The 26,829-nt window shown below is 40.8% G+C and overlaps 1 protein-coding gene across 1 annotated transcript; it reads right to left on the bottom strand.

Moving 5' to 3' along the window:
* Positions 1-1,892: 1,892 nt before the first annotated feature.
* Positions 1,893-20,423, bottom strand: BTBD1 (BTB domain containing 1). Its single transcript, XM_067555739.1, has 8 exons — positions 19,833-20,423; positions 13,745-13,901; positions 13,028-13,133; positions 7,942-8,139; positions 7,475-7,667; positions 6,810-6,897; positions 4,473-4,619; positions 1,893-2,994 (listed from the first exon to the last, which is right to left on the bottom strand). Exons 1-8 carry the CDS (start codon positions 20,195-20,197, stop codon positions 2,836-2,838), a joined length of 1,413 nt encoding a protein of 470 aa, XP_067411840.1. The 5' UTR covers positions 20,198-20,423; the 3' UTR covers positions 1,893-2,835.
* Positions 20,424-26,829: the final 6,406 nt, after the last annotated feature.

Genomic DNA, 26,829 nt, shown 5'->3' with positions numbered 1-26,829 from the left:
GCCTCGTTGATGGGTAGGGCCACTTTGGCTATGTGAGGACTCCTTGAGGACCTCCACCTCCAGTCCTAGGTTAGCGACCTTTTTAGAAGCTCCTGATGGGCTCTAAAGTCATCTTGTGGCACTGAGCTGCTCAGTCCTGAGACGGTTTCATTGGGGAGGAAGAAGCTTGAACCGCAAGGGGGACTTCCTCCTCTTCTTCTGCCCATTACTTCCCCCGGGCCCATGTCTTGCATGTCGGTACTGGGCTTAGTACTGGAGTTGGGCTTGGACGTTGAATGGAATGGTGCAGGGATCCTCCTCTTAGATGCAACCAAGTAAGATCAGTGGGACCGCAGTCCTGGTACCGGGGGGAGAGCCCCCCAGATTCCCAAATGGCCACTGGACCTGCATCAGCCATTGTCCTCCAGGCTAGGTGCCGACGGATGGACCTACACCAGGATCCAGCAGGATGTAGGATGGGTAGCAGCAGTGGCTCTTTGGAGTTGGAGCCTTACACCTAGCCTAAGAAGAGTCCTCCTGAGGTGACCATGGGGGATTGGTACCCCTCGCTTCCGCCAGTTGGTGCCAAGGGTCCAGGGGACCGGTGCCAGATCAGGGAAGACATTGTTGATGATAGGAGGGCCAGTCTGCTTCTAGCAGATACCAAGGGCTCCAGTGCCCAGGTAAGAGCTTGGAACCCCATCATCAGGCTCATCAGAGCCAGTGGTTGCCTCATCAGGGTCAGTGGCACCAGGAGTGACAGTAAGTCCCTGACCGCTGCAAAGGCCTCCAGGGTGGAAGGCACTACAATCCCGCTGGCACCATGATGGCTTCCTGGTATCATCAGGAGGTCCCGCACCAGACTCAGTGGCACCTACAAGCAGGCAGACTAGATGGTGTCGCAAGGGGAACTGGGGATGGAGGAGTTGCCTGATGTGGGTAGCACTCTGCTGCACTGCCCATTTGTCCTTTCTCAGAACCAGGGAGCGTCCCCTCTCAGACCACTGCTTCTTATGTTTCTTCCTTGGCACCGGGGAAGGAGAACAGTGCAGACAAACATGCGGTGCCAGAGAGGCATTTTGCACTGAAGCCGAGGTGGTCAGTGCCAAATCTGAATGGCTTGGCTTCAATGCCGGTCTAAGTGCGACTTCCATTAGGATAGCCTTTAATCTACCCTCCCTGTCTTTCTTTGTACAAGGCTTTAACTCCTGACAGATTTGACAGAGTTCTCATATGTGAGCCTCTTCTAGATACTTCAGACAACTGGAGTGTGGGTCACTAACCAGCATAGTGCTTCCTGTGGCAAGCCAAGTTTTGAAATCCAGGGATTGGAGCATGCCCAGCCTTGGGGGCAAAGGGAGCCCCTCTACACTAAGAGAAGGGGACTAACTATTTACACTAATACTATTTACACTAATACTAAACTAAGACTACTACAATAAAGCTGAAGAGAAAACCATTGAAGAACACCTTGTCGAAACAAGAGGAATTGTTCCAGCAACTGTCATGGGCAGTAAGGAGGAACTGAGAGGGTGCAGGGCCGGCAGTGCCCATATACCAGTCCATAAGCACATAGCACCAGAAGACACTAGAGCTGGCCAGACAGATATCACAGAGGAAAAAAATCTCTGGCGATGGTACATGAGGCACCTACAGTAGAATGGACATGGGCAAGAAAAACAGTCAGTTAATGCTTTCAACTAATGCTTTTCAGTTTCTTGTGGTATGGTTTGTAGGCATGGATAGGATCCTGTGGTGTGTATGGGAATTTTCACTTTTGCTGTTTAAACAATTGCAGAGAATGCTGCAAAGTATTCTGACTGATCATGTATGTACATTCATTGCCCCTTTCAACTGGCTGCACTACCTCATACCACTTGTATATATTCTCTGGAACTAATTGCACAAACAGATAAAGTTAAAATCACACCAGGGTTTTAATGTTGGGTTAATTCTAGAGCATCCAGATCCTTGATTACTATTAATATCAATAAATTAATTAATATTAATAGAAGTCTTGTATTCTCAGATCTTCACATTATACATTTTTGCAGGCATATTTATATACAATAGTCATTACCATACCAACTTACATGTCCAATACATTTCTATAAAATAGACATTTCTGAATAAAATCAAGACCGTGGAAGTATTGTACACTGCAGATCTCAGCTATAAGTATGTGCTGTATTTCTTTAATATAATTTTAGATACTGTTTACAGTGTTAACCCAGGTATTTCTTCTTGGCTCATTTAAGAGGAAAAAAAAAAAAAAAAAGAATATAAATCCAGTTTTGTTGCTGTAGTAAAAAGAATTAGTCATTTGGGTCCATATGGTCATTGCAAGAATATTTAGAGGGAAATGCAAGTCTGAGATAAAGTAATATAGCTATAATATTTTTTAAAAAGAAAAATATACCAAATTCCATAAAAAACATGGATCTTCCAGATCAAAGGAGAATTTCACCATATGCTAAAAACAATGTAAGTAGTGAGGAAGTTTAAAAAAAACAAACCAAAAAACAAAACACAACGAACCAAAAACACCCCAACAAAACACAAGATAATGTTTAAAATACCTTTACAATATAGAGTACTGCTTATTTTCAAGATATTGTGAAGGTAAAAGAAACTGCATCTATTAACTTATTTATATCCTGCCAATAATCATGCAGAGAGAAAATAGATTTTTCTGATACCTCCTATAAGAAATGTTCTTGTTTCATATTATACATGGAGATTATATATTTATGTAATTTCATAGCATTTAATAATCGCCATCAATAGCAAGTACTTTATGCCAATGTCAGTCTATACATTATTACTATATTATCTGAGATGAACTATTCTGTGTAATTATGTATAAAATATTATTTCTGGTATTTGTCCATCTTCTATCGATGTACCATTGTTGTTACCGGGTGAACTAGAGAAGGAAAAGCAGGTTTTGCTAGCAGTGGGAGATTCATGAATTACTTTCTTCAATCCTTTTGTACCATAATGGGAATCAGGACCCTAATATAAACAACAAAAGAAGTTAGCTACATTTTCTCCAATTCAATTATGTAGTGAGCAGTAAAACCTATTTTAGAGACTAGAATAGATTTAATTTTATATTAAAACTATCAAAAAAACATGCTAGACTAATACAGTTCAAGGTTCTCCAGAACTGGAGCTTGTTGTAATCTTTGAAAGGAGAATTCAGAGGCCACTTGTCTGCTCAGTAACTAATCAGCCAGAATGTGTCTACTACAGGGCTCGACAAACCCCAGGCACCAGGTCACCATGGCGCCTAGAAATTTAAGTCTGGCACCTAGTATTTCTCCTGGGGGAGCGACTGCCACACTCCAGCCAGGGTGCCCCGCTGATGGGTCCACATTGTGGGAGAGGGGCGGGGGGAAGGGGCGGGGCCGGGAGGGGAAAGCAGCCGCTGCGCTCCAGCCAGGGTGCCCCGCCGCTGAGCCCATGTTGTGGGGGAGGGGCGGGGCCAGGAGGGGAGAGCAGCTGCTGCGCTCCAGCTAGGGCGCCCCGCCGCTGAGCCCACCTTGTCTGTCTCCTTAATTTTTGGGCTGGCTCCTAGCTCCAAAACAAATTTGTCGAGCCCTGGTCTACTGTATGTGTTTACTATGTAAGCCTCTACTAAGATTTAAAGTGTTTGAAACCTCTGGTATGCAGATTTGTGAAATTTCATATTTGATTTTTGGATGGAGAATTAAATTAGACATCCCAAAACATTAATTTTTTTAGTAATGGACAAAGCAGCCCATTATGTTTAATGGAGGACTTTTAGAAGAGATAATACACATAGTAGTTAAACCAGAACTCAAAAAATGGTGACTAGCTCAAAAACACTAGATCACTAACTTAAGCACAGCTCTGAGAACATTTTTCTTAAAGTATACAACTGATTGGTAAGGAAAAAGAATACAGTTAACACAAAAAGAACTCGAGATTTGATGCAAATTGCCAGTAATAATATATTACAAAAGCACATTTCCACCTCTGCAAGTAAACTAACAGCTTAAAAATTGCATCAGGAAGCAACATTTTTAAAAAATAAGTCAGCCACTAAAGTTATAATACTCTGCATCTCAAAAGGTGTCTTTGTAAACAAGCAGTCACTCCATGGCACAAATGGGCTGGGAGCAGGAGAGAGAGGAGCTGCAATGCTGAGATTGTAGGTAGTGCTGCTGCTCATAGGCATCAGGTGACAGTTACACTGGACGCTGCTCCAGTTCCTGGCTCAACCCAGAATTGGGAAGGCATAAAGGAGGCATAAAGCCACAATAGCTCCACCAGCCCCTTGAAAGCCTAGTCAAAATCATTGTCTAGTTTTTTTTTTTTTTTGTTTTGTTTTTTTTTAAAAGCACTCCAAAAGCAAAAGACTTGGAGGATATTTCCCCACCAGATAACAATTTAAAGTTCGGTAAAATATTGGTTCCAAACACCTTTCCTTTATGTTCATTTCTACTCTTACTCTTCAGCATGCTTACTTTGAGTGTTGCACAAGCTGTGTAGGAGATCGTTGGCAAAATCTCTATAGGTTCTTTGAACATAACTCTGAATGTACTGGCAGTTCCATCACAACTAAATCCAGTATCATTTTGTCCCAGAGTCTGGTTTTTTTCATATTCAATGATCTGCATTAAAAAAAAAAAAAACCAAGTAAAAGTGTGCCTTTTTACCTTTTAACTAGTTTACAATTTTGAAGAAAACTCTATTCACAAACAACCCAACCCAGTATCAACATACATAAGTATCACATTCTGGGGTACAATTCAGACCCGTGAGGGGTTGTGTCACTGCCGTCCTGTAACCCTGGGTGCCTCACAATGCTTTGATGCTATAGTTCCCAATCTATGCTCACAACCAGCCTACCAGCATGCAGACCACACCCTCAGTGTCTGTGTATAGTTACAGCCCTGGTCCAACAGCTCTGATCCCAGCAGCTTTACCCCAACACACTCCCCCAAAAATGTGTGTTCTGCAATGTCCAGCGCTCTCCTAGACAGTTCAGATATTCAGACAGTTTGTTGCTCCTAGAAGGAGTTAATATTCAAGTTGTGTTACTTTAATTGGAGTTATCAAACAGTTCAGTTTAAACACAGCTTTGAAATAGAACAAAAACAAAACAAGATAGGATTGTAAGTCAATTCAAGTATAAGTAATAAAGTTAGAAATGGTTATAAGCAAATAAAAGTGAAAACGTGTCTAAAAGCCTAAAACTTAATCTAGCAAGTTTTGGTTCAAGGCTTTTGTTCAAGATGGCTTTTCTCACCACAGTCTTGCAGCAAGATGGTAACTGACCCTTTCCTCAGTCCTAGAGGCCTTTAGGTGCTGGTAACCTTTGTCCTCTTATGTGAAAGAGAGAACTTGGGGTTCTCTGCCCCTTACTTTTATAGTCCAGTGAACTTTGGAAGTAGATTCTTCTGAAGGTTATCCTTCAGAGTGAAGTTTATCCAAGCAGTAAGGAAAGCGACATGGAGTTTGGCAGTGAAAGAGGTTCCATGCTTTCTACCCCATATGTTTTTGCTGAAATGCAAATTGTTCTGTTTCCTGAAATCTCCTCCCCCTGCTGCTATTAGGATCCTGTTTACTAGTTGTATGTAGATTGAGGTAAACACACATTCCTTTCTTTAGGATAGGGCTAGTTAACAACTTTTGCCGAGGCAGGGTTGTCTGGTTTTGAACATGTGCTATCATCATCATCCAGGAGTAATTCATAACTTTACATATACTGTTGCTACATACATTTCAAAATGATATTATTGCCCAGCGAGTTATAAGTTTTCACATGGTACCTCCCAAGGCACATTTTGTACAAAGATTATTACAATGGTGTCTAGGGTGTGAATACAAGGGTGCATTCAGTCACAATAAGACTACTTATATTACAATAAGCAATACAGGTAACAACAGTTCCCTGTTCCACCCAATTTAACACAAAGGGTTAACACCTCAATAGGGGGAAGGAATGTACCATCTTGCTGGTGAGACGATTAACAGATTTTAACGAATGGGAATTCACCCCGTCACATGCTGGGAGCAAGAACCAGGAGTGTGGATCTATTAAAAAAACACCTTTTGAAGAAATACTAAGATTTAAGTAAACCTGTACTACTATCCAAGACACCTTTAAAGAATAAATATCATTATAAACAAACAGGTGCTCACTGAAAGATCTAAACACATCAATGAAATCTTCCAAGAATGTAGTAAAACCTACAGCACCTTATGACTACACAATTCTAGTGTTTGTTTTTACGTTCATTTTAGAGATTATACTCTGACTACAGATTCTATTCATCTCATGCAGTTCCTATGTTAGTTTTAAGGTGAGAACAGGAATAAGCTTGCTAAAAAAAAAAATCAGAAAGTAACATTCCTATAAGATTCTTGCTCTCATTGTAGGTAGCAATACATGATCCATGTAACTGGACAGTTCTTGCAGAACTTGGACAGCAGAATACCAGGGTAACATGCCTACCTCATTTTTATCGTACTAGCAACCGCAGACCCCAGTCAGCAGCAGGGCCCTGTTGTGTTAGATATTACACAAATGAGAAAAGTGAAGGAATTGCAATGAAAAAGTTTGGGTAGAATAGGGCTTCAAAAGTTTAGCTTTCTATCTCAATCACACCACCCAAGGGACAAACAGTAGAATCAAATTGTTGAAGTCAATGCACATTTTTAGATGTAAATAGGTCATGATCTATCTGGACTGAATAATTGCTCCAGCCCAAACCAAAATCACAGTAAGCCTTATTTAAGTATTGATTCTTGTACCAACTTTAGCTTCTACTTAGCGGTTTAGTTAAAATATACTGTACCTGTATATTGACTTGATAATCTGTGGGTCCATGAATAGATCCATACAATCCAAATCCCACTATGGAAATTCTTCTATTAACTGTGAACCTGACACAGGACAAAGAAAAGTTATTAAATATCACATTTAAACAATAGTCACAGGAGCCTGATCCTGCTCCCAACTCAAGTCAGTAGAAAGACTCCCAATGACTTAAAAGGTGCTGGATCAAGTCCAGGATACGGTACTATATACAATTGAATAAAACAAACCAGCATTACTGTAAAATGAAGTTTTATTAAAGAGGTGGCATCCTAACACCTCAGTTTTACAGCTAAAAGCCACAATATTCCACAAGGATAATTCTGAAGGACTCAATATACTGAGTAACAAAAATCTCTCTATTTTGACCAGCTCTGAAAGGAAACATATTAACAGTTGCTATTTTAAATGTGGCAATGCATGTTAATTAATACGCTATACTCCAGAATCCACCTAAACTGTTTTTCCAGATCTTCTCTTTATTTTAAATGCTTTAATCTATGTGGGCATGCACACAATCTACTTTCTAAATAGAGTACAAATATTGTATCCATGCTGTATCAATGTGTGTTACTGTTTTCAGTACTACAAAGCAGCGTTTGAGTCACATATTTTCTTCTCCTTGGACAGCTTTATGACCAATACCTGATTCGGTCACTTGTTCCGCTGTACCCCCACCGGCTCTCCACTTGCTGGAATCTGTTTATGCTGCATTCTTTTCCTCTGAGGCAGCATCTTGGTCGGTCAATATAATCAACTCTAGGTTTAGGATTGACCGTAAAATGCAGAAAGAGATTTACCACTTCCCGATCTGACAAAATTCCAGACTGAGCAGGACCTAGGAATAGAAGCAGCATGTTTCTGAGAAGATGATATGCTTTAATATTTTAATTCTGAATTGCTGTATTTAAATAAACAGTGCAAAGACTATCATGATGTGTCTTAGACCAGTGGAATTTTTGCAAGGTGGACTATTTTAATAGGAAGAAGTGAAATGCATTTGCTACTAACAGGGTAGTTGTGAAAGGTTTGTAAAGTTAGTCCCTTGTTAGCAGAGCATGTTTCTCTGAATTGCACTAATATATTAGTAAAATAAAGTAACCTATAGTTACCTGCTGCAAACTCTTCAATAGTCATTAGTGGAAAACGGATTAGAGACAGAGCTTTTCCAAGCACTTTCTGTTTGTTTCCTGATGTCACAGGCAGCTGCTGTCTTTGACACTCTGCTTCTGCCCAGCGAACAACAGCTCCGAAGAGTCTACTTTCTCGAATGCTAAGTGTGTCTCTTTCTAGTACTGCACAGAGTGTGTCTAAAAAAAAAAATTACTAATAAATTTAGGTCAGTGTTCTCTCATAACACGCAAAGGCAGAAATTGCTAAGTCATCTTAAAGTAGTTTTTAAAGCATAACTTAAGTTAAGAATAATCTATTTGATTAAAGAGCCAAAACTACTTTAATAGAATAGAAAACAGATTAAATGTACATGTAAGAGATCTGTTTAAGGACTAAATAAATGTATTGCAAAAAAACACCACAGATAAGACAGTTTTGTCTTACGTGTAAATCAGTCTCCTGGCACAGTGTACAGCATCCAATCCAACAGGTTTTGTCCTGCCCTCCTCCTGCTATAAGACAGCATATGAACTTTCTTCTTGATTCCTAAGACTAGGACCATATATATATATCTATATATAGTGCCAAACTGCTGCTCTCATGTCCCAAAGAGTATTTTCAAAGCTGGAGCAAGATCAAAAAAGGAAGTGATCAAGCAGATTGGTGAATGTACGACTATGGGAAAGCCAAATTACTTGTAATATAAAGTTGTCCTCATTTGAGTGTCCATCTGCCAATCTGGATCAACTATTGAGATGCAACAGCCAGCAGAATGCATAAAAATAAAAAAGTGAAAGTGTAAGGATATATTAAAGTGACCTTTAAAATAGACATAGCATAAAAAAATTAAAAGCAGCACTAAGTGTTCCAACTTTTTTTATATACACATCTTAGATTGTAGTGAGGAGCAGTGGGAGATCTAAATCATGGCTTTGCAGATCTCTCCACATGAAGGTCTGTTGTTCTTCACACAGGACCTATTAAAATAGGCACAAATCTATGTCATGAATCTTGCTGATACTAGAAAAACTTCTCTGATTGCCATTTAATGAGTGACCATAGATTACTTGTCCTTTTTTTGTAACCTCTGTAAATGAGACCACATCCAATTTCCTAATGGAAATTGTTCCTGTAGAAAAGAGTAATCACTTCTGACATCCAGAGAATATAGTTGCACCTACTTAGACTGGGTGATATCCTGATTTAGGTGGAAAGGCAAGTTATTTTTTATTTATACCACAGTAGCACCTGGGAGTCCTGGTTATGGACCAGACCCCCATTGGGCTAGGCGCTGTACAAATACAGAACAAAAGATGAGAAGTTCTGTAGAGAATTTCGAGAAACATTTTCCTGCAATCCTGATGTGATCTAAGGTTTACATGAACCTAGCCCAATCAAGAGTAGCAGCAGTAGTTGAGATTCCAGAACCTAAAGATTCCTAGAGGTGTTCCCAACTGAAGTTCTTCTGAACTAATCATATAAAGTAGGGATTTCAAGATCCAATCAGGAAGGGAGGACGACCTGGAGATGGATGCCTAGCATTCACAGCTGAGCCCATAAAAGCTTGAAGCGGGTACAGAACAGACAACTGGACAATGTCTACACCTGAGAACATAAGACTAAATAGTTGAAGGCCCTGACAGTTATGTATGTACTATGTAGGAGTTCCCAAACAAACCAAAAAGGATTGAAACAGCTCCATCTAGAGAAAAGTATAAGAGAGACATGATATGAAAGCCAATTCCTGGGTGAAAAAGTCTTGTGGTAAAACAAGGGAGTTTTTTTTCTGAAGTAATTTACATAATGAATTTTACAATTATTTTAAAAAAAAGTTTAAATGTTTCTTCATTGCTTATCCAGCCTAGCACTTTCTGAATAGGATCTGTGAATTTTCTCTAATAAAATATTTGAAAATTTACCCAGCTCTTCCCTCTTCTCAGTTTATCAAAAGACACACAGCTCTGTAGAACTGATGTTTTGAACAAGATTTATTGGAGCTGTTTGTAATTGTTTGGACTTGAAAGAAAGTTATTCAGACAGTCGAGAATCAGATTACCTTCCTCCATTAAGTCTGCTATTACAATACTCTTAGTATGGAGAAAACATTGTAGGTCCCAAACGGAAACAGTCATGTACTGGAAACAGCCCACATTGAGGTAGAATCATAGAAACCCGTGAAAAGTGGGGATGAGCACATGCAAGCAGTTGTACAAATCCATCAAACACAACAAGTTTAATGAGAGGGGGTGCAATTTTCTTTTCTTTTCTTAAAATAAAACCAGAATATCCATCCTCAAACTGAACTTTCTTCTTTGCATTCTAGCTGATTTTGAAAGAAGTCTTAAACATAAATTACATCATGATTGTCTCTCAAATTGGACTGACAAAGGGGATGGATCCTGAGCAAGCACTAATTTCACTTATCTCTGGTTAGATCATGCCTGCACATGGGAGACCTTAGGCCACAATAGGGTATGTCTACACAACAATGTACACATTGGCTTAGTAGAACTCCAGTTAACAGACCCTAGGGCTTAACCTAGGGCTTGAACATCTACACTCATTTATAACCACAGGTCATGAATTATTGAACCCTGGGTCCCAACCTGGGGCTCCAGCATTTACCCTGCATTATGTGGACCTATGTCCAGCCATCCATATCCCAGAATTCCTAGCGCCTTCCAAAACCATGGCCACTCTAGTCCTTTGTTCATGATACAGTGTGGGAAAACTTGACTGTCCACCTGTAATGAGGTGGAGTGGCCTTGCTGTGATGCAGAGGGTTAATTTACCATTGGACACAGTTAGTCCCGCCCCTTCCCCCTTTCAGGAAGTGTGGGGGCAAGGCAGGAAGTATAAGGGCCGGGTTGAAGGCCTGAGTCCTTGTCTATTTATCAGTTTAGCCCTCAGGCAGGAGCCCCCAGCCACAGACTTCTTACTGGCTCAGGCCCAACCAGGATGCTGGAGCTACCACGTGCCAAGGGGCTTGGCTGCAAACCAGGATGACTGGCTGCCCCACTCGGTGTGAGTACCAATTCCTCACTGTTGATGGGGGCACTCAGGAGGAGATCCAAGGAATCTTACACCACCAAACTCGACTGTCCAGGGGACAAAAAGTCAGTGTGTGGGATTGTAGAATACTTTTCACAGACTCCCAGAGCACCAGTCCAGTGGGGCTGTCTACACTGCAACGCAATAGGGGTTGAACCCTAGGTCCCAGTTTGACTTAGGCTAAGATCCTCCAACTTTGTGGGGTCCAGGACTCTGAGTTAGGGCGATTTGCATGTAAATGGACAGAGCATCAGGTTTAAGCCTGAGTTTGCACCAAGCTTACACTGCAGTGTGGACATAACCAAAATGTAGGGCAGAGAAAGGCAGTTAGTAAGAGAGGAAACCCAGTAGCTGAAAGTTAGTAGTTTTCAGCAGTAGTAAATCAAGGCCTGAGAAAGCATGCAGCTGCACTAGCTGCAAAGGTAGGATTGTATTTATACAGTATTCAGAGGCAAGCTGTGTGCTTGACAGACAAAAAAGAGGAAAGGTTCCTGTCCCAGAGTCTGCATGCTAAACAGATAACATGGAAACTAGAGACAGCAGGATAAAAAGATGCAAAGGAGTGTGTTACATTCTTAGCACTCTTTTCTTGTTTAAAATGTATCCCTTACTCTTATATGCAAGTGTAACCTGAATCAACTTAAACCTCATTTACTCACTGTTTAATCCTTTTCTGAATTCCAATTCCTCCTCTATTCCCCCTGAACCCCAAGAAAAATACATGAGTTAACTTTAGCATTGAGTCCACTATGTTTCCTCCTCCTCCTCCCCTGGTCTCTAGCAAAATGAGCTTTAGTCCCATTTAGCCCTCATACACCATGTTATTTCCTCCCTCTCACCTCTGCAAAGACACTCTTCCTAACACTAACAGTTTGCTGAGGTTGGTTCTGATAAAGTCAGGGTGGTCAGGTAATGTGCTGCTTTTCCTGCCAATACTGTTCCCCTCAGGGAGTCTAGAGTCCACTCATTACAGGCTGGAAGCTGATGTCAGTCTGGCTCTTCGCAGTACTAGGTTTAGTCAAGAAGAATATACATATGCTGCTTTCATAGCTGAAAATAGGGAGGACCAGCCCAGTAGTTGAGCTGGATTGGCAAACAGACACTCAAAGAAGAGTAATTTAACCATAATGCTTCAACTAAAACTGAATATGCAGAAAAGATATTTACAAAACCGTATTTGTCCCATATTGGCAGCAATTTTGTGGTAAATCCAATGACAGGCAGTATCTAGGTCACTGTAGTGACCTAAAGCAAAATTAAAGACAGCACTATAAATATGGCATCTATAGTAAACATGACCAAACAAGATAGAAATCTGAAGTGTTTTCAAGTCAACAAGCACTCAAGCTTTTTATTTAGTGTTTTTCCACAGATCTAGTCAAACATCACACAACAATGTATAGCGAAATTCAGAAAAATTCTTCAAAGATGCAAAAGTAGTAACAGTCACAATAAAGTAAAACTGGTTTTCCTTTTTTTATGCATTTAGATGTACTCAAACTTCCTCATTTATATCAAGTGCTATAAAATTTATATTGTTAATCAACGTTTCTTCTGCAGTGATTGAAAAATGAATGCACTACAGTGGTCAAAATAATAATGTACCACTAAAATTTAGACAATGTAGACTAGCATATAAAAATGTTTGTTTCATCTTTCAAAATGGTATTGAGATAAAATCCTTGTACTTTTAATAAAGTTCTAATCAATGTGAGCATTGATTTTTTATCCTAAACCTGTCAAGTTAAAAACACCAGTTTCAACACTGTGATGCCACCACATTACAGGAAGGTCAGCTATTTAAATGGTCAAGTTAAACAAGTCAATCGGGACCAACTTATTTATTTAAATGGCTAAGCCTTTTAGCAGAGTTCTCTAATGTGATGGTTTTTACATATGGGAATCTTTTATAGCCTATATATTGTACATGTTTCAGTGCAAGCTTTGATCAAAAGGTACACCATTTAACAATGCAAATCAGTACAGTTTTCTTACAAATCTGAATAAATATTCAGGTCACAGAAGGTAACTTACCTATATCAATATCAGTAAAACCTTCTGCACTTATTGCATCCATTGTACTTTTGTCTATAGTGTCAAGACAAAGACTAGCAAGCTGAGGTTCATCAAATAACCGAGCCTATGGAAATAATATATTGTCCACAGATAAATCGTATGGCTGTGGTTTGCATCCAACAGATTTATGAAGTAACCCAAACAAGCAAGCTTTTACTTCAGAATAATGGATACATTCTATTTAGCCAGCCTCAATTTACCTTTCAAGTATTCCTTGAGTTTGTGTCAAACAGCTCTTGAATGATGTAGTTCATTAAGAGTTTTGTATCAGATTTCTCCAATTCTCCTTCCTGAATATTATTATTACACTGCCAAAGATAAATCTCTATATTTGAAATTGCAAGTCAAAACTACAATACTGGATCAAAATAGACAATGTTCTCAGAGAGCCTCAGATTAATTCATTAGAATATTAATAGCACTGAAAAGGGAACTGACCCCATGTTTACGATGTTCCAATAAATATATAAAAAGATCCTTTTCCTTTACTATTTCCTACTAAAGAAACTGAGTGACAAAGTTGCAATAAGATGCTTATATAAAAGACTGATATGTTGCATAGATATTTCTACAACAGACTATACTACCTAGACATCTAACAGTGTGCCAAATATTAGCTATTTAGAGCAATTTACTAAATAATGTTTTCATAAGCCAAAAATGTATTCAAGTTACCTGGGTAAGAAGCATAAAGGCATTATCTGCTCTAAGGTGTTTAGTGAGAAATTCCACACAATGTGCTTCCAGGGCTGGTACTGCATACTTCTTGGCAGTGTAAAGAGTAGTCATAACTGTTTCAGGGCCAATCTGAACTTCATCTGAATAAAGAAACCTGGAAAATAATACACAAATACAGAAGAATAAAAGGGCTATATCTTAGGAAGAGCTGAACATACCAACTAAGTTTAAGGACATGATTAACAGCCTCTTTGTGTTGACAAAACAGATTAAAGAAGTGCACTAAAAAAGTTTGGTACTAGTTAAGATATGGCAGCATGTTAGCTTATGGAAAACTAATGCCATTAGTTCTGCATAAGAAGTGTAACACTCCTTAAGACTAACCTTGGTGTATTGGTTTATTAGATATGTACAACCACTGAAGAACAGCTGAGCCGGCAAAATTACTTTTAACTCATTAAATAGTTCTTGCTATTCAGCCAGATCATCTCAAATTGGAGTATCAACACCTCTATTTCTATACCACTGCTCTCACACAGACACAAATCAAGGACTTCCACTATGATTCCAAGTCAGTGTTTTCCCTCTGCAGAAAACTAATATTTTAGCTAATGATCTTGAGTCTCTATTTCTGCCACAAGCTGAAACTCTGGCCTGCCTCCATTGTTTTTGAGAATGCAGGACAGGTTGGAGTTTTAATGGCAGCAGTGAGTCAAGAGACAAGAAGTCTGCACCAAAGGCTGCAAAGCCAGCTTTCCTGAAAGCTGTTACTTGTTGAGACCAGAGAGAAGTATTGATTCTAAGACACCAATCATTGGGGGTGGGAATTGTTTGGTTTTTAAAATCTGTTCTTGACCTGAAGAAAGTATTTCCAAGTCTGCCATTACTACATCTGTAATTTCCAGGAAAGTTAATCAAAACTGCTCAATTGGGTACAGAAATACAAAATTTGTATTATACAGACATCTTTTTCTTAAACCCCAATATCGTTAAAACATAATAAGTGCATACAAATAGAGGCAGGATTTTCAAAGTCAAGACTAAGCCTCCTTTCTCCCTCTTGTTATTTTGGTATAGTTAAATATCCACTCTTTTACCTCAGGCACTATTCTGAGACTCCTGCAACATTGAGGCACAACAAGGTGCTAAAACTGGAATGTAAGCAGGTAACTGAATCCCCAGGCTTTGTCACAACCATAATAATCTATCTTCTTTTTTGAAGACCAACATTTAGTCCCTTTTAACATGTTCTTCAATGTACACTGCTTTTCTGGTGCATGCTTACTTTAATATCAAAATGTGTGAGAAAGAAGCTGATAGGATCCTATATTGTGTACACAAACCTGAAAGTCTATGTGGCTTATGAAAAAGTAGTTGAGAACTGTTGGCACTCAAGAAATTCTAAGGCAGCTGCTACCAAGCTCTAGATCTGCAATCTGATCATTTTTTTGTGGGTAAAAGGTGTCAAAGGGATAAGCAGGTTACCTCATTTCATATTGGTTTTAGGTCAACATGCAACAACTGCACAAAAATCCAGACTCTCAAAAAAAGAGGCAACTATCTAGTAATATTATTTAACTAATACACTAAGAAACTAATTATGATGGCCCCATACTATAGCCACAGAATTAATGAAAAATTGACAGCACACATCATAGCAGGTCCTTTCATGTCAGCTTGTTCACTTTTAATAGGTCCTAACAAAAGCATGCTTGGAATTAGTCTATAGCATAGGCTGTGTAATAAAACTTAGTTATTTCACAAGCATTGCAGATAGATACTTTTGTATATGTGATAAACCGGTCATTAAATATTTTAAACTACAAACTAAGTAGCTAATTTTTTTTTTATTTAAAAATAAAATAGCTCATTTTGAAACAGTGTTCTCATAGGATGTGATATGAGACTCTCTAGGTAGAAAGGGCTTTTTTTGACCACAATGCCTTGAGATTTTCCTGAGACAAGCAATAAAACATTTTGTATAACTCTCATTATTCTCTAACGCAGCATTTTTGAACAAAGAGGCAGGCGAAAGAACTATTTAAAAATTGCAAAATAATGCATCTTCTCCAAATTGATACGGCATTGCCAACATCTCATTTGAAGATCGCGGTTGGTGATCCTAGAGCATTTCCACAGAACCCCTTTCCAGAATGAGGAAATCTGGCTGAGTGGCTTGCACTTCAAGAATCCCTCTATGCTCATGTGTGTATGTATGGCAGTAGTTCTCAACCTTTGTATGTTGCAGCCTTCTGCTTGTTACAGATCTGAACTTGTCTTCTGCATACCCTTTTCTGCATTTCACCTGTCTATATAATCTTTCCTTCTCTATCCATTTTCTAAGCATATGAAATTTTCAGTGAAAATTACATTTCCCCAATACGTCTCTACTTTTCTCTGTCTCCAGTTCTCAGCTTGCCTCTCTCTCTGTTCTCTTTCCATTCTTGCTCCTACTTCTCTTCTCCAGGTCCTGCATTTTCTCATTCCCTCCTTTCCAGTTTATACCTCATTCTCTCTTCCTGTAAGGCTTCAGTGTCAATTTTCTCTCCCTGGTGTACAGGTAAGAGTGTGATAAAATTTTCAGAAGTAATTCTTTTATAAAGGAGGCAACCGAGACCACTAACCACCTAGACCAGATCATTTCCTTACAGAGAACCTCCCCCAGCAAAATTTTTCAAGGGAGTTGATTAGGCCCCCAGACAATCAGTTCTGGGGACACTGGTGAATTTTATCTTCTTAAAAGGCAAGAAAAAAGCAGAGAGAACCATTTCCAAACTCACCAGGCTGCACACAAAATCCTCCCATGGCCCCCCCCCCAACCACTGTAGTTGCTTTGCAAGAATCATTTGGCCTTTCTTTACAAAACCCTTCAGTCAAGAGAAATAATGGATGGTAAGCCAACAAACAGTCATTTTATTCCTTAAACCTTTGAGTTCAACCAATAGGTTTTTTTCCCCCAGAATTGTTTTCCCCCCCCAAAGTCCTCAGTCTCCTCCTTTATTTATTTAGTTATTATTTTAATTGCAAAGAGTAAACCCGTACTAAAATCAAGTTTTAAAAAGCTATTACTGAAGATGAGGAATAATTCTATTAAATGTAAAGTATTGATATCATTTAAAGTAAGCTTTAATGTCAATACATTCCTTCCAGCATCTCTAGGTCATTTTCTAAATGCCCTAATTCTTTTAGGGTTTGACTTTTTGAGGCATCTATCAGAGGTTGACAACTCTAATAACCAATATAAGTGACTTTCCTCTAGCCAAAAATAAATGTTCATGAAGTCACAGGAAAATACTTAATTACTACATAAACACACTGTTCAATTACTGATGAGTATTATTTTCTTAATAATCTCTACTTTTTTCCAGAAGACAGAGCTCAAATTAAACTGTTTCAAATGGAATGGACTAACCTTCATGCTTATTTCCTCTACTTAAATTTGTTATATTCAAATGTGTTTAATTTTTTTAACATTTTGTATTTTAATAGCAACCCTTTTCCCCTAATATTAAAAGCAAGCGAAGAAGATTAGAGGCAGACTTTCTTAAATTTTAATAACTGATCTAGATTCCAGTTAACATGTAGACCTACAACAAATAGCATCTTAGGAAAAGGGAGAACTGACTTCTTGTTTTTATCTGCAGAGTTCAGTAATCTGTACTTCTGCAGGAATTGATAGTCATCACAAACTAAAGCATTGCAGAAGAGTGTCTTACAAAACACCAACTCCTGTCTCAGCAGGTAGATAAGGGGGAATTAATTTCCAAGTTCTTAGTTTGAAATGCTATTTGTAATTGAAGTTCCGTACATTTTTCCCAACAGAAAATAACTAACTTCAACCTTACAGTGGTAGGGTGAAGAAGCAAGGTTCAGATTGATCCTGGAACCATAAGTGAGAATTTTCTCAAGGCCAATTTTCTCTGGTATATACTTGGAAAGTTTTGCTGGCAGAGCATGTGTCAGTTAGAGATGGTTTGTTTGGGTTTTCTGGTCAACATAGCTATGGTGGCAAATCCTCTTACTGCAGATGCAGTTATATCATCAAAAAAAAATCCTTTTGCAGGTAACAGCTTATTTCACTTGGGGATCTGGTATAAGCTACACCAGCAAAAGGACTTTTTTGCTGGTGTAACTGCATCTACATTCAGGTTTGCCAGTACAGCTCTACTGGTATAGCTTAAGAGGCAGACTTTCAAAGGCACAAAAGTACAGTTAGGTGTCCAACATCAAACAGTTAGGAAATTCTCACTTAAGGTCTCAACAACCTCTTCTTCAACCTGCAACTGATTTGCTATACATAGGTTGGAGATCACTACCTGAATCATCCCCTGCCTCTCCAGCTTCATTTTTGTCCTCTTGGACATTTATTACAATGTAAGCTTATAAAAAAACACTAACGTTAGTAAATTTGCCAGATAATGTGACATTCCTTGCATTCTCTTCCAGTATGCATTGGGAAATGGGTCATTTTAGCTTTTGTATGCTCAGTGATAATGCTGAAATCAATTTTCAAAAAGTATATATTATGGAGAAAAATCTCCATAATTAATTTGTATTAAAGTCTTCATTGGGACAGGTTTTTTAAAATATACTGCAACTTACATTTTGTGTTTGTGTAGAATGCAAGCACGTTCTAATGGTGTAGTTGTGTGTTTCCAGACCAAATAGCTTACAAGATATTGTAACCATTAAAATATCACCAACCCCTTCATCTACCAATGCTTATAAAAGTAAGCTCTTGGATCATTATATATTTTGTTACTATAGTGCTCAAGGGCCCCAATCAGCTGTGCTAATAGCTCTATAAACACACAATGGCTCTTACCACATTCTAAGACCCCAGCCCCCATCCTTTGTCCATTTCTATCATTTTCAAACTGTCACCTCTTTAACACCTATAGCACTTAAATTTTTAGCCTAACTGAACAGTTGTTTTAGCAGAACTTTAAAAGGTTACCTGCAGTTTATTCAAATTACCAATTCTCAGTAATATTCTTGACATACAACGTAACCGTTTCCCCTCATATAAATTGCCATTGACAACTGCCACGGATGTGACATGTAGGCCTCAAATTGGCTAGTTTTGTGTGAGTTTAATTGGTTACATGATCATCCCCTCTCCACCCTCTCCCTCAACCTCTGCAATGGCTAGACAGCACAGCCGTCATAGGGGTAAATAATCACTTAATAAACAAGAATAGCAATTTACTGTCATCATCAAGAAAAATGATGATCTGTCACCAAGTATTTTTTTAAGTTTACTTGACCCAAGAATCATAAACTCCATGAATCAAATCAATAAATAACAGCATAATACAGCAGACTCAATTGTTCCTTTATGCATTATTTGGAAATAAATAGTTGCAACACACAGAGATCTATTGTTAAACTACATCTCCCACTATCTCACTTCAAAGGCAAATCCCTTTGCAAGGACACTTAACTGTCCTGAAGTAGAAATTTTCTTGCAGGGTGGAAGGTATAAAAATAATTTGTACAAGGGGAGACTACAAATAAAAACTAAAAAAGAATCCCAAATCACGAAGTTCTCGTGCAAGGAACTAGCCATTTGACCTTGTTTGCCAGACCACAAGGTGGCTGTGCCCGGTTTCTGTCTGTTTTGTGTCAGGCACAAACAGGTCACGAATACACTAAGCATGCTGAATCAGTGACAAGAGAACAAAGATGTGGGGGACCTGGGGTGGGCGAAGGCTCAAGGAGAGGAAGCAGCAGCAAGCAGGCACAGGTGCACGATGGAGAGAGTGCAAAAGGGCCAGGCACCAGCAGCCATGAGGGGATATAAATAGGGCTTCCACAGCCGGCTCGCTTACAAGCCCTGCTGCCACTCACTGCTCAGCCCCACGCAGCGATCCGAGGGGCGTGGGGTACATGCAAGAGTTGAACACACACATCAACCACCAGGGCAGCAGCGTGAGATGAAGAAGACCCAACCCCAGCGAGCGGAACCGGATCACCCCTCCGGCCCGGCCCTAGGGCAGACCCCCGACCCCAGCTAGCTAGTGTGGGCGCCCAGCCCCCCCCACTGCGGGGTCTCTCCCACCCGGTGCCGGGGCCCCGGCCTGACCTGAGCAGCGCCAGGAAGGCGGCGGGCTCCACGTCGGGCAGCTCAATCTCGGCCGAGGTGGTGGCCATGCCGCCGTTGAACATGGCGTCGAAGACGGCGCTGCCGGCGGCCAGCAAGAAGCGGTGGGCGGGGATGCGCTGCTGGCCGGGCCCTGGGGGCCCCCCGCCGCCGCCGGGCTGCCGCGGGCCGCTCTTGCCCACCACGAAGCGCACGTCGCTGAGCAGCTCGTTGGTGAAGAGGAAGGCGAAGCGCTCCTGCAGCGAGCCCTTGGTGGCCTGCCAGTTATACACGGGCTCCCGCTGCAGCGCCGCGGGGGCCGCCTCCGGGGGCCCGCCCGAACCCCCCGCCGCCGGCGCCGCTGCCATCGCCGCCCCGCGGGCCGCTCACTCCGCCCGAGACGCGCACATCGCCCCTACACCGGTCACCGATAGTATCACAAACGGCCTCCCTTCCCGTCAGCTGTCGGTGCGTCTGCGCATGCCTCGTCTGCCAGCGGTCTGCGCATGCTCTGTACGATCCGCTGAAGGCGCTGCCCTGACGCTGCCCTTCCTTGCCATCGCTTGCCGTCTGCATCGGGATGGGAGTGGGAGGGGCGAGAGGGCAGAATGGCTGCAGGGGCCAAACGGGTAATAGATGGCAGGAGGGGACAGATGGGCGACGTCAGGGGCGGGGTGCAGGAGAGGATGTTAAGAAAGGAGGAGAGGGCTGCCAGGAGGTGGCAGAGAAGAGCAACCCCAGGAGAGAGAGGGGCAGAGCGGGTACAAGTGACCATAAATGGGGCGAGCCCTGTGCAGTGGTGGCCAGGATCGGGCGCAGAGTGGCGGAGGGGTTGGGTTGTGCTCACTGCATGGTGCATCTCAGCACTCCTTCGCTACGGCTGTGGTGTTAAAGGCACAGTGCCTTCTAAAGCCCAGATGAGAATGCCCTTCTCTATCTGAACCAGTGTGACACTGAGATGCCAAAAGAAACTTGATTCAGTGAAATATTTCACACACACCTCTCCTAATGTTGGTGGGGATGATGGTGAGAGAGCAGGGAAAGGGGCATACACACACCGTATATTAGAGCAGATAAGGAAACTTAAAATGACTTCCTAGATTAAGAACAAATGCCATGGCCGGTAACATATGGACACCTGGATAAGGATCGAGCTTGTGATAATACCACCAGATGAATAAATACTTTACACACATCTGGTAGAGCCATAATGTGACTACAGACTATAGCTAGAAAGTGTAATTCATAGAAATTAGTTCTAGCCAATGTTCAGTAAAGGAATAATATATTATACTCAGGTATGAATTAACTTAAATAGTATTTTGAACAACTAACACATTAAAAAATGAGGACACCTGTCTACTTTTCTAAGGTAGCGTATGACTCCTGCAAGTGGGCACATGTGTCTTGTCTTCTGGAGGGAAACAATCAAAATACCATCTTAAATAATAAGGAAAAAAGTACACCTGCACAAAGTGTACAAAGTTGTGATAGAAATTTATATTGTAATACACGTGATGGAACAACTCAAACTTACAGTTTAATAATTGTGTTAAAATAAATATTTTTTCAGTTTCTTGAAATTCTGCAGTTGAAATATAAATTGTTTACAAAATTTATATTTTAATGTGCATGTGACATACAAACAAAGTATTATTTTAGTTAAAACACATAAAGGTATATTTTGAAATAATGTTGAAATAGAAATGATGTATTTGAATTTACACTGTTTTAATATTATTATTAAAATGAGTCAATTTTTATTTCCATATTTAAAATTCACACTTCTGAAATGAAAATCCAGTGGATACAGGTGAGGGTTGCACATTTTGGCACAGAAATTACCATCCAACAGGATTTGCAACTGCTGGATCAGGGATGTGGAAATATGAGAGGTGGCAAATTCTGACACAAAGACCACCTCATTTTTAATTTGCTACCCCTACATCTATGAAAAAGGAAATGTACTTTTTGATTGGGAGGCAAAAAATGATGTACTATCAGTGTCAGTTTTTGCTACTAGATTGGTAGCAATTTCTTATGGGAAGCAGTTTCTGACATATGTCCTATGCTCACTGTACTCAAGTGCAGCCATACTCCACATGAGATGCCTCTGTGCAGCTGTAGTGGACAGGAAGGGGAAGAGTTATTACATTCTGCCTACCTGCCATTCCCTAGATGTTATCAAATAAATCCAATTTGATAAAACGTCCTTTACAACATGTCTTATAGTGTTGCTGTGCCCAACTAGAAAGTTACTGTGCAGCCCCAAAGGTGGCTAGACTTCACTTCTGGGCAAAGAGGGGCACATACATATCAATAAGAATATGGAATAAGTTGTTTAGAAGATGCTATATCAATTCAAGATCATCACCACAATAGTCTGGCACAGAAGTATCAGTTAAGAATTAATCTGGATCCTTTTGCCATCTGTTGGAGTTTTGCTGTAAGTACAACAGCAATCTTAAATTACTGGCGGCGCTTGACACTATCTATCATCTCTCATGGCTTGTCAGGCTTTGTGGAAGCATGTGCCTATCAGAGAAAAATAATATGTCACCACCCTGTGTTCAGGTTTATAATTAGGACAAAACTAAGACCAAACAAGAATGGACTGTTCCACTGAACAGAAGACCCTGGAAAAGGCAGAAGCAATTTCAATGTGAGTGGCAATAGCAGTAAAGGACACAACAAGGAGAAATAACCATAGCAGCCAGCAGTAGCACTGGACAGAGACGCTATGTTGAAAATACATTCACTCTACTCACTTAAGAAAATACAGCTAGAGAAATCATCACCTCTGTGTTTCTCCTGATCTATGGTGCAACTGGATGGCACATGGGCCCCCACCCCAGCTTCACTTAGAGTAGCATTAGGGCTGCAATTGGAGCCTTTAACAGCAGTATGCCCCCAAAGATCAAGAGGGTGAGGATCTCCCCTACCCAAGTCCATCCCACCAGAACCATTCTGGTGGACCTGAAGGCTCCAATACTGGGCCTTTATTTGACAATTCATTTGTGGGAGTGAAGAGCCAGGTTTAAAGGGAAAAAGAAGTCAGTTGCCATGGAGAAATGGGACAAGCCATGGAGAGCAAGAGGGAAGCAACAAATGAGTGCGCTATAAGGATATGCAGGAGACCAACCTTTATTTTCTAGGGATAATTTTTCAAATCAAGAGGTGATCTGGGTATCAGGGGAGGTTGGGGGTTACGGGCATTTTTATTTCTCCCCTCCCCTTCTGAAAAGAAAATAACCTAAAATTTGCTAGAACACCTGCAGAATTGTCCATCTGCTGGCGGCCTAGCAGCCTCCAGACCTCCTGCTTATTAAAATAATTGTCTCCAGTAACATGTATGCAAATTGCCAGGTATGCACTAGGAAGAGAGGAGAGAGAGGATTGGGAGGGGGAAGAAGAGGAAGCAGAGATAGGGCAGTGAAGTAGGGTAAAGGAGAGGTAGAGGGAAAGAAGAGAAAAATGGGGCAGGGTCTGGAAGGTACAGAAGCAGAGACAAGGTGGGTAACTGCAGAGAGAGAGAAGAATGTACAGGAGAGACAGAAGGGGAAAGAACTTTGAGACAAGCGCAGAAGAAAAGAAAATTGACAGAGAAAAAGGGGAGAAAGGAATGAGAATGAAAATAATGTAAAACAAAATCACAAAATTACACCAGAGACAACAAAGAAGAAATACACAGAAAGGGAGAGAAAACATAGGTATTTGCAGCAGCAACGCCAGGTACATGGATGCCCAGGTAGATCAACCACAAACTGAAGACACCAACTCAGAAAGTTTGGGAACCACAGGTCTAAGAAAACTTATCACAGCTGTCTTTGTCAGACTTGGCTTTGCTGTATGTGAACACTGAGAATCAGACATTTGTTTTACCTTAAAATCTTTGTGCCAGCTCCCTATTTAAACAATGTTGGCCAGTTTTCTTTGGCAGTATTAGCACATGGATCACAGCCATTTTTAAAGGTGATGTCATGGGATTGTACTTACCCTGCACAAATCAGAAATAACACACAACGTGTTTCCCAAAAGGGGCTACAAGTGTTTCTAAACCCTTTTCTATTGTTTGCTTTCTTAGTACACTAGGTTTCTATCTAGGAAGTGCAACAGAAATTAATAAAGAGGGACATGTTGATATGAAACATACAGCATTAACTGACCAAGAGCAACTTTTCATTTGGTCTCATTATGTATCTGGAATAGCTCGGCTACAGATAAAAGACTACAGACAAAGTTCAACAGGGTTGTATCATAGGGCTCAGAAGGTTTTGCTGCTCACTAGAAAGCACTATAGAAGTTAAAAATGTGTTAGTGCTTTGAGATACACACTTCTGAAGTTTGCACAATAGCTTGAGCCAGCACAGGCTAACCATGGTATCTTTCTCGTTAAAGAAACCCTTGGGAGAAGGATATTCCCATGATCGGCTTTATTTTGAATCCTGTCAGGGTTGGGGGTGGAGGAGGATGTCTGTTTGCATACGATACAGAAGAAGCAGAAGATTCAGCTCTCATGCTCCACAGATTCCTGAGATACTCACAATTCTCGGGGATCTTCCAGAAGCACCAGGATGTCTGTCCAGTGGCCTTGTCCTACTTTACCAGTGGGTCAGAGCCAGCTCTGTAACTGAGATCTCAGAAGGTTTCTGCTGAAAGAGGGTATTGTTTTCAGCTATTTGTTCCTGGAATTATTTCATTCTCCTCTATTATGGATCATGTCAGCTCCTTGCTTTCCCTGCAAGGGTTCAATTTTGCGTGAGTGTACTCAGCCAATGTTTATTTTTCTGTTGCGAGTTTTGGAACAGACACATATTTTTTAAATGATTATGGATTGTTCTGATGAGCAGTCAGTATTCTTCCCCCACTACAAAAACAGAGAGAATGCTTCATAGCAAATAATGTATTTGTAGCTGATTGTGCTCCATGGTTAGGAATAATAAATAATACCACCTAGCTTTTATATAGCACCTTTCATTGGTAGAGCTGAAAGCACTTTACAGAGGAGGTCAGTATCTGGACCCATTTGAGAGAATCCTTTCCTTTTCATATTTGGTTAAATGTTTATAAACATCCATGTACCTGATGTGATTGCTGTAACTGGCAAAGGAAGACACTAAGGTTGCCATCTGCACAACTCCTACATTACACAATTCCCACAAGTTGTGAGTTTGTAATAATAATTTTAAAAGATGATGAAATTATCCCTTCTGTTAGGGGTGTGTGGCTGTCCCTCCTTGTCAGTCTGTGTGGGAGGCCTTGACCCCTCGCTGTTGCACCTGTGTAGGCAGGCTCAAAGCAGGGAATTAGCTATGTCTAGTGTCCAGGCCCCTCAGGCAGGGCAGGGGTGAGCCCCAAACACAGTCAAGGGGCTCACAGACAGGGGTGAGCACCAACCGACCTCCTGGCCTATGAGAAGATAACTGCCATCCCATGAGTGGGGTCAGCAGCAGGGGAGGGAGTAGGAGGGACCTGGTCCCACCCTACTCCACCAGGTCCACACAGTGGCAGAGTGTTCCACCATTAGGTTAGCAGGGCTCCAGCCAAAATGCACCAATGTGGTATCAGGCCACAGTATAACTGGACTATTGTCTGGTACCCCTGGGCTACTTCTTACCTTCCCTCCCTGGGCTACCTGGACCTCAGGGTCATTGTCCATCACCCTGGGGTAAACAGCAAGGGATAACCCCAACAGCTCCTCGGTGTCCCAGGTGGCCAGCAGTTCTGGCAGCTCCTCTGGGTCCCAGGCGGCAGGCAGCTCCAGTAGTTCTGCCAGGTCCTTGGTGCTGTAGTGGTCAGGTTGGGGAGAGACATCCTTCTCCTCCAGCAGTTTCCTCCCAACTGACCTAGAGGACCCACCTTTTATACTTCCTGTTCCTGTCCTGCCGTTCTGCTTCCCTACTCTTTAGTGGCTATTTGCTCACCATACTGTTTGCCATGATTGGGACTTTCTGTTCAAGGGTTGGAACAGAGCTGGAACAGCAAGGGGTGTTGCATGACAGTATTAAGGTATTTTGGCAAAGAAGTGAGGGGGAAGCTTGCCTATACTGAATCTGGTTCTAGCCTCTCCACCAAAATTCACACAATTTAAAATAAAAAAGCTATACAATGATTTATTTGTATATGATGATGCAAGCCAAAGAAATTCTTCTTACCCACAGAAATCTATTTGTTCTCTGGCTCTAATTGGTCAGCTTTAAGAGCATAAGAATAGCTGTATTGGGTCAGACCAATGTCCATCTAGTGCAGTATCCTGTTTTCCGACAGTGGCCAATGTTAGATGCTTCAGAGGAAATGAACAGAACGGGGCAATTATTGAGTGATCTGTCCCCCTGTTATCTAATCCCAACTTCTGGCAAGCATAGGTTTAAAGACACCCAGAGCATGCAGTTGCACCTCAACCATCTTGGCTAATAGCCATTGGTGGACCTATTCTCCATGAACTTATCTAATTCTTTTTTGAAAACAGTTATATTTTTGGCCTTCACAACATCCCCTGGCAACAAGTTTCACAGGTTGACTGTGCGTTGTGTGAAGTACTTCCTTATGTTTGTTTTAAACCTGCTGCCTATTAATGTCATTGGATGACTGCTTATTCTTGTATTATGTGAAGAGGTAAATAATACTTCCTTATTCACTTTCTCCCCATCATCCATGATTTTATAGATTGTTGTCATATCCTCCCTGAGTTGTCTCTTTTCCAAACTGAACAGTCTTTTTAATCTCTCTTCATATGAAAGCTGTTGCATACAGTGGATTTATATAATGATATTATGATATTTACTGTCTTATTTTCTATCCTTTTCCTAATGGTTCCTACCCTTCTGCTAACTTTTTTGACAGCCACTGCACAGTGAGCAGATGTTTTCAGAGAACCATCCATGATTACTCCAAGATCTCTTTTTTGAGTGGTAATCATTAATTTAAACCCCATGATATTCTATGTATAGTTGAGATTATGTTGTCCAATGTGCATTACTTTGATTTTATCAACACTGAA

This window comes from Emydura macquarii, unplaced genomic scaffold (assembly GCF_026122565.2).
Source record: "Emydura macquarii macquarii isolate MOO-44397 ecotype Brisbane River unplaced genomic scaffold, CSIRO-AGI_Emac_v2 contig_1644, whole genome shotgun sequence".
In the NCBI taxonomy this organism is placed as follows: Eukaryota; Metazoa; Chordata; order Testudines; family Chelidae; genus Emydura; species Emydura macquarii.
Note: the sequence above shows the minus strand (reverse complement) of the source record. Positions and strands in the feature narration are given on the sequence as shown.

Bases quoted from the DNA above. Each gene is read 5' to 3' on its own strand.
- BTBD1 (XM_067555739.1), bottom strand. From the start codon at position 20,197: ATGGCAGCGGCGCCGGCGGCGGGGGGTTCGGGCGGGCCCCCGGAGGCG. The intron at 7,668-7,941 runs GTAACTATAGGT...TTCTATTCCTAG, and splicing joins TATTGAAGAGTTTGCAGCAG to GTCCTGCTCAGTCTGGAATT. The intron at 6,898-7,474 runs GTATTGGTCATA...GTCCTGTGTCAG, and splicing joins GGAACAAGTGACCGAATCAG to GTTCACAGTTAATAGAAGAA.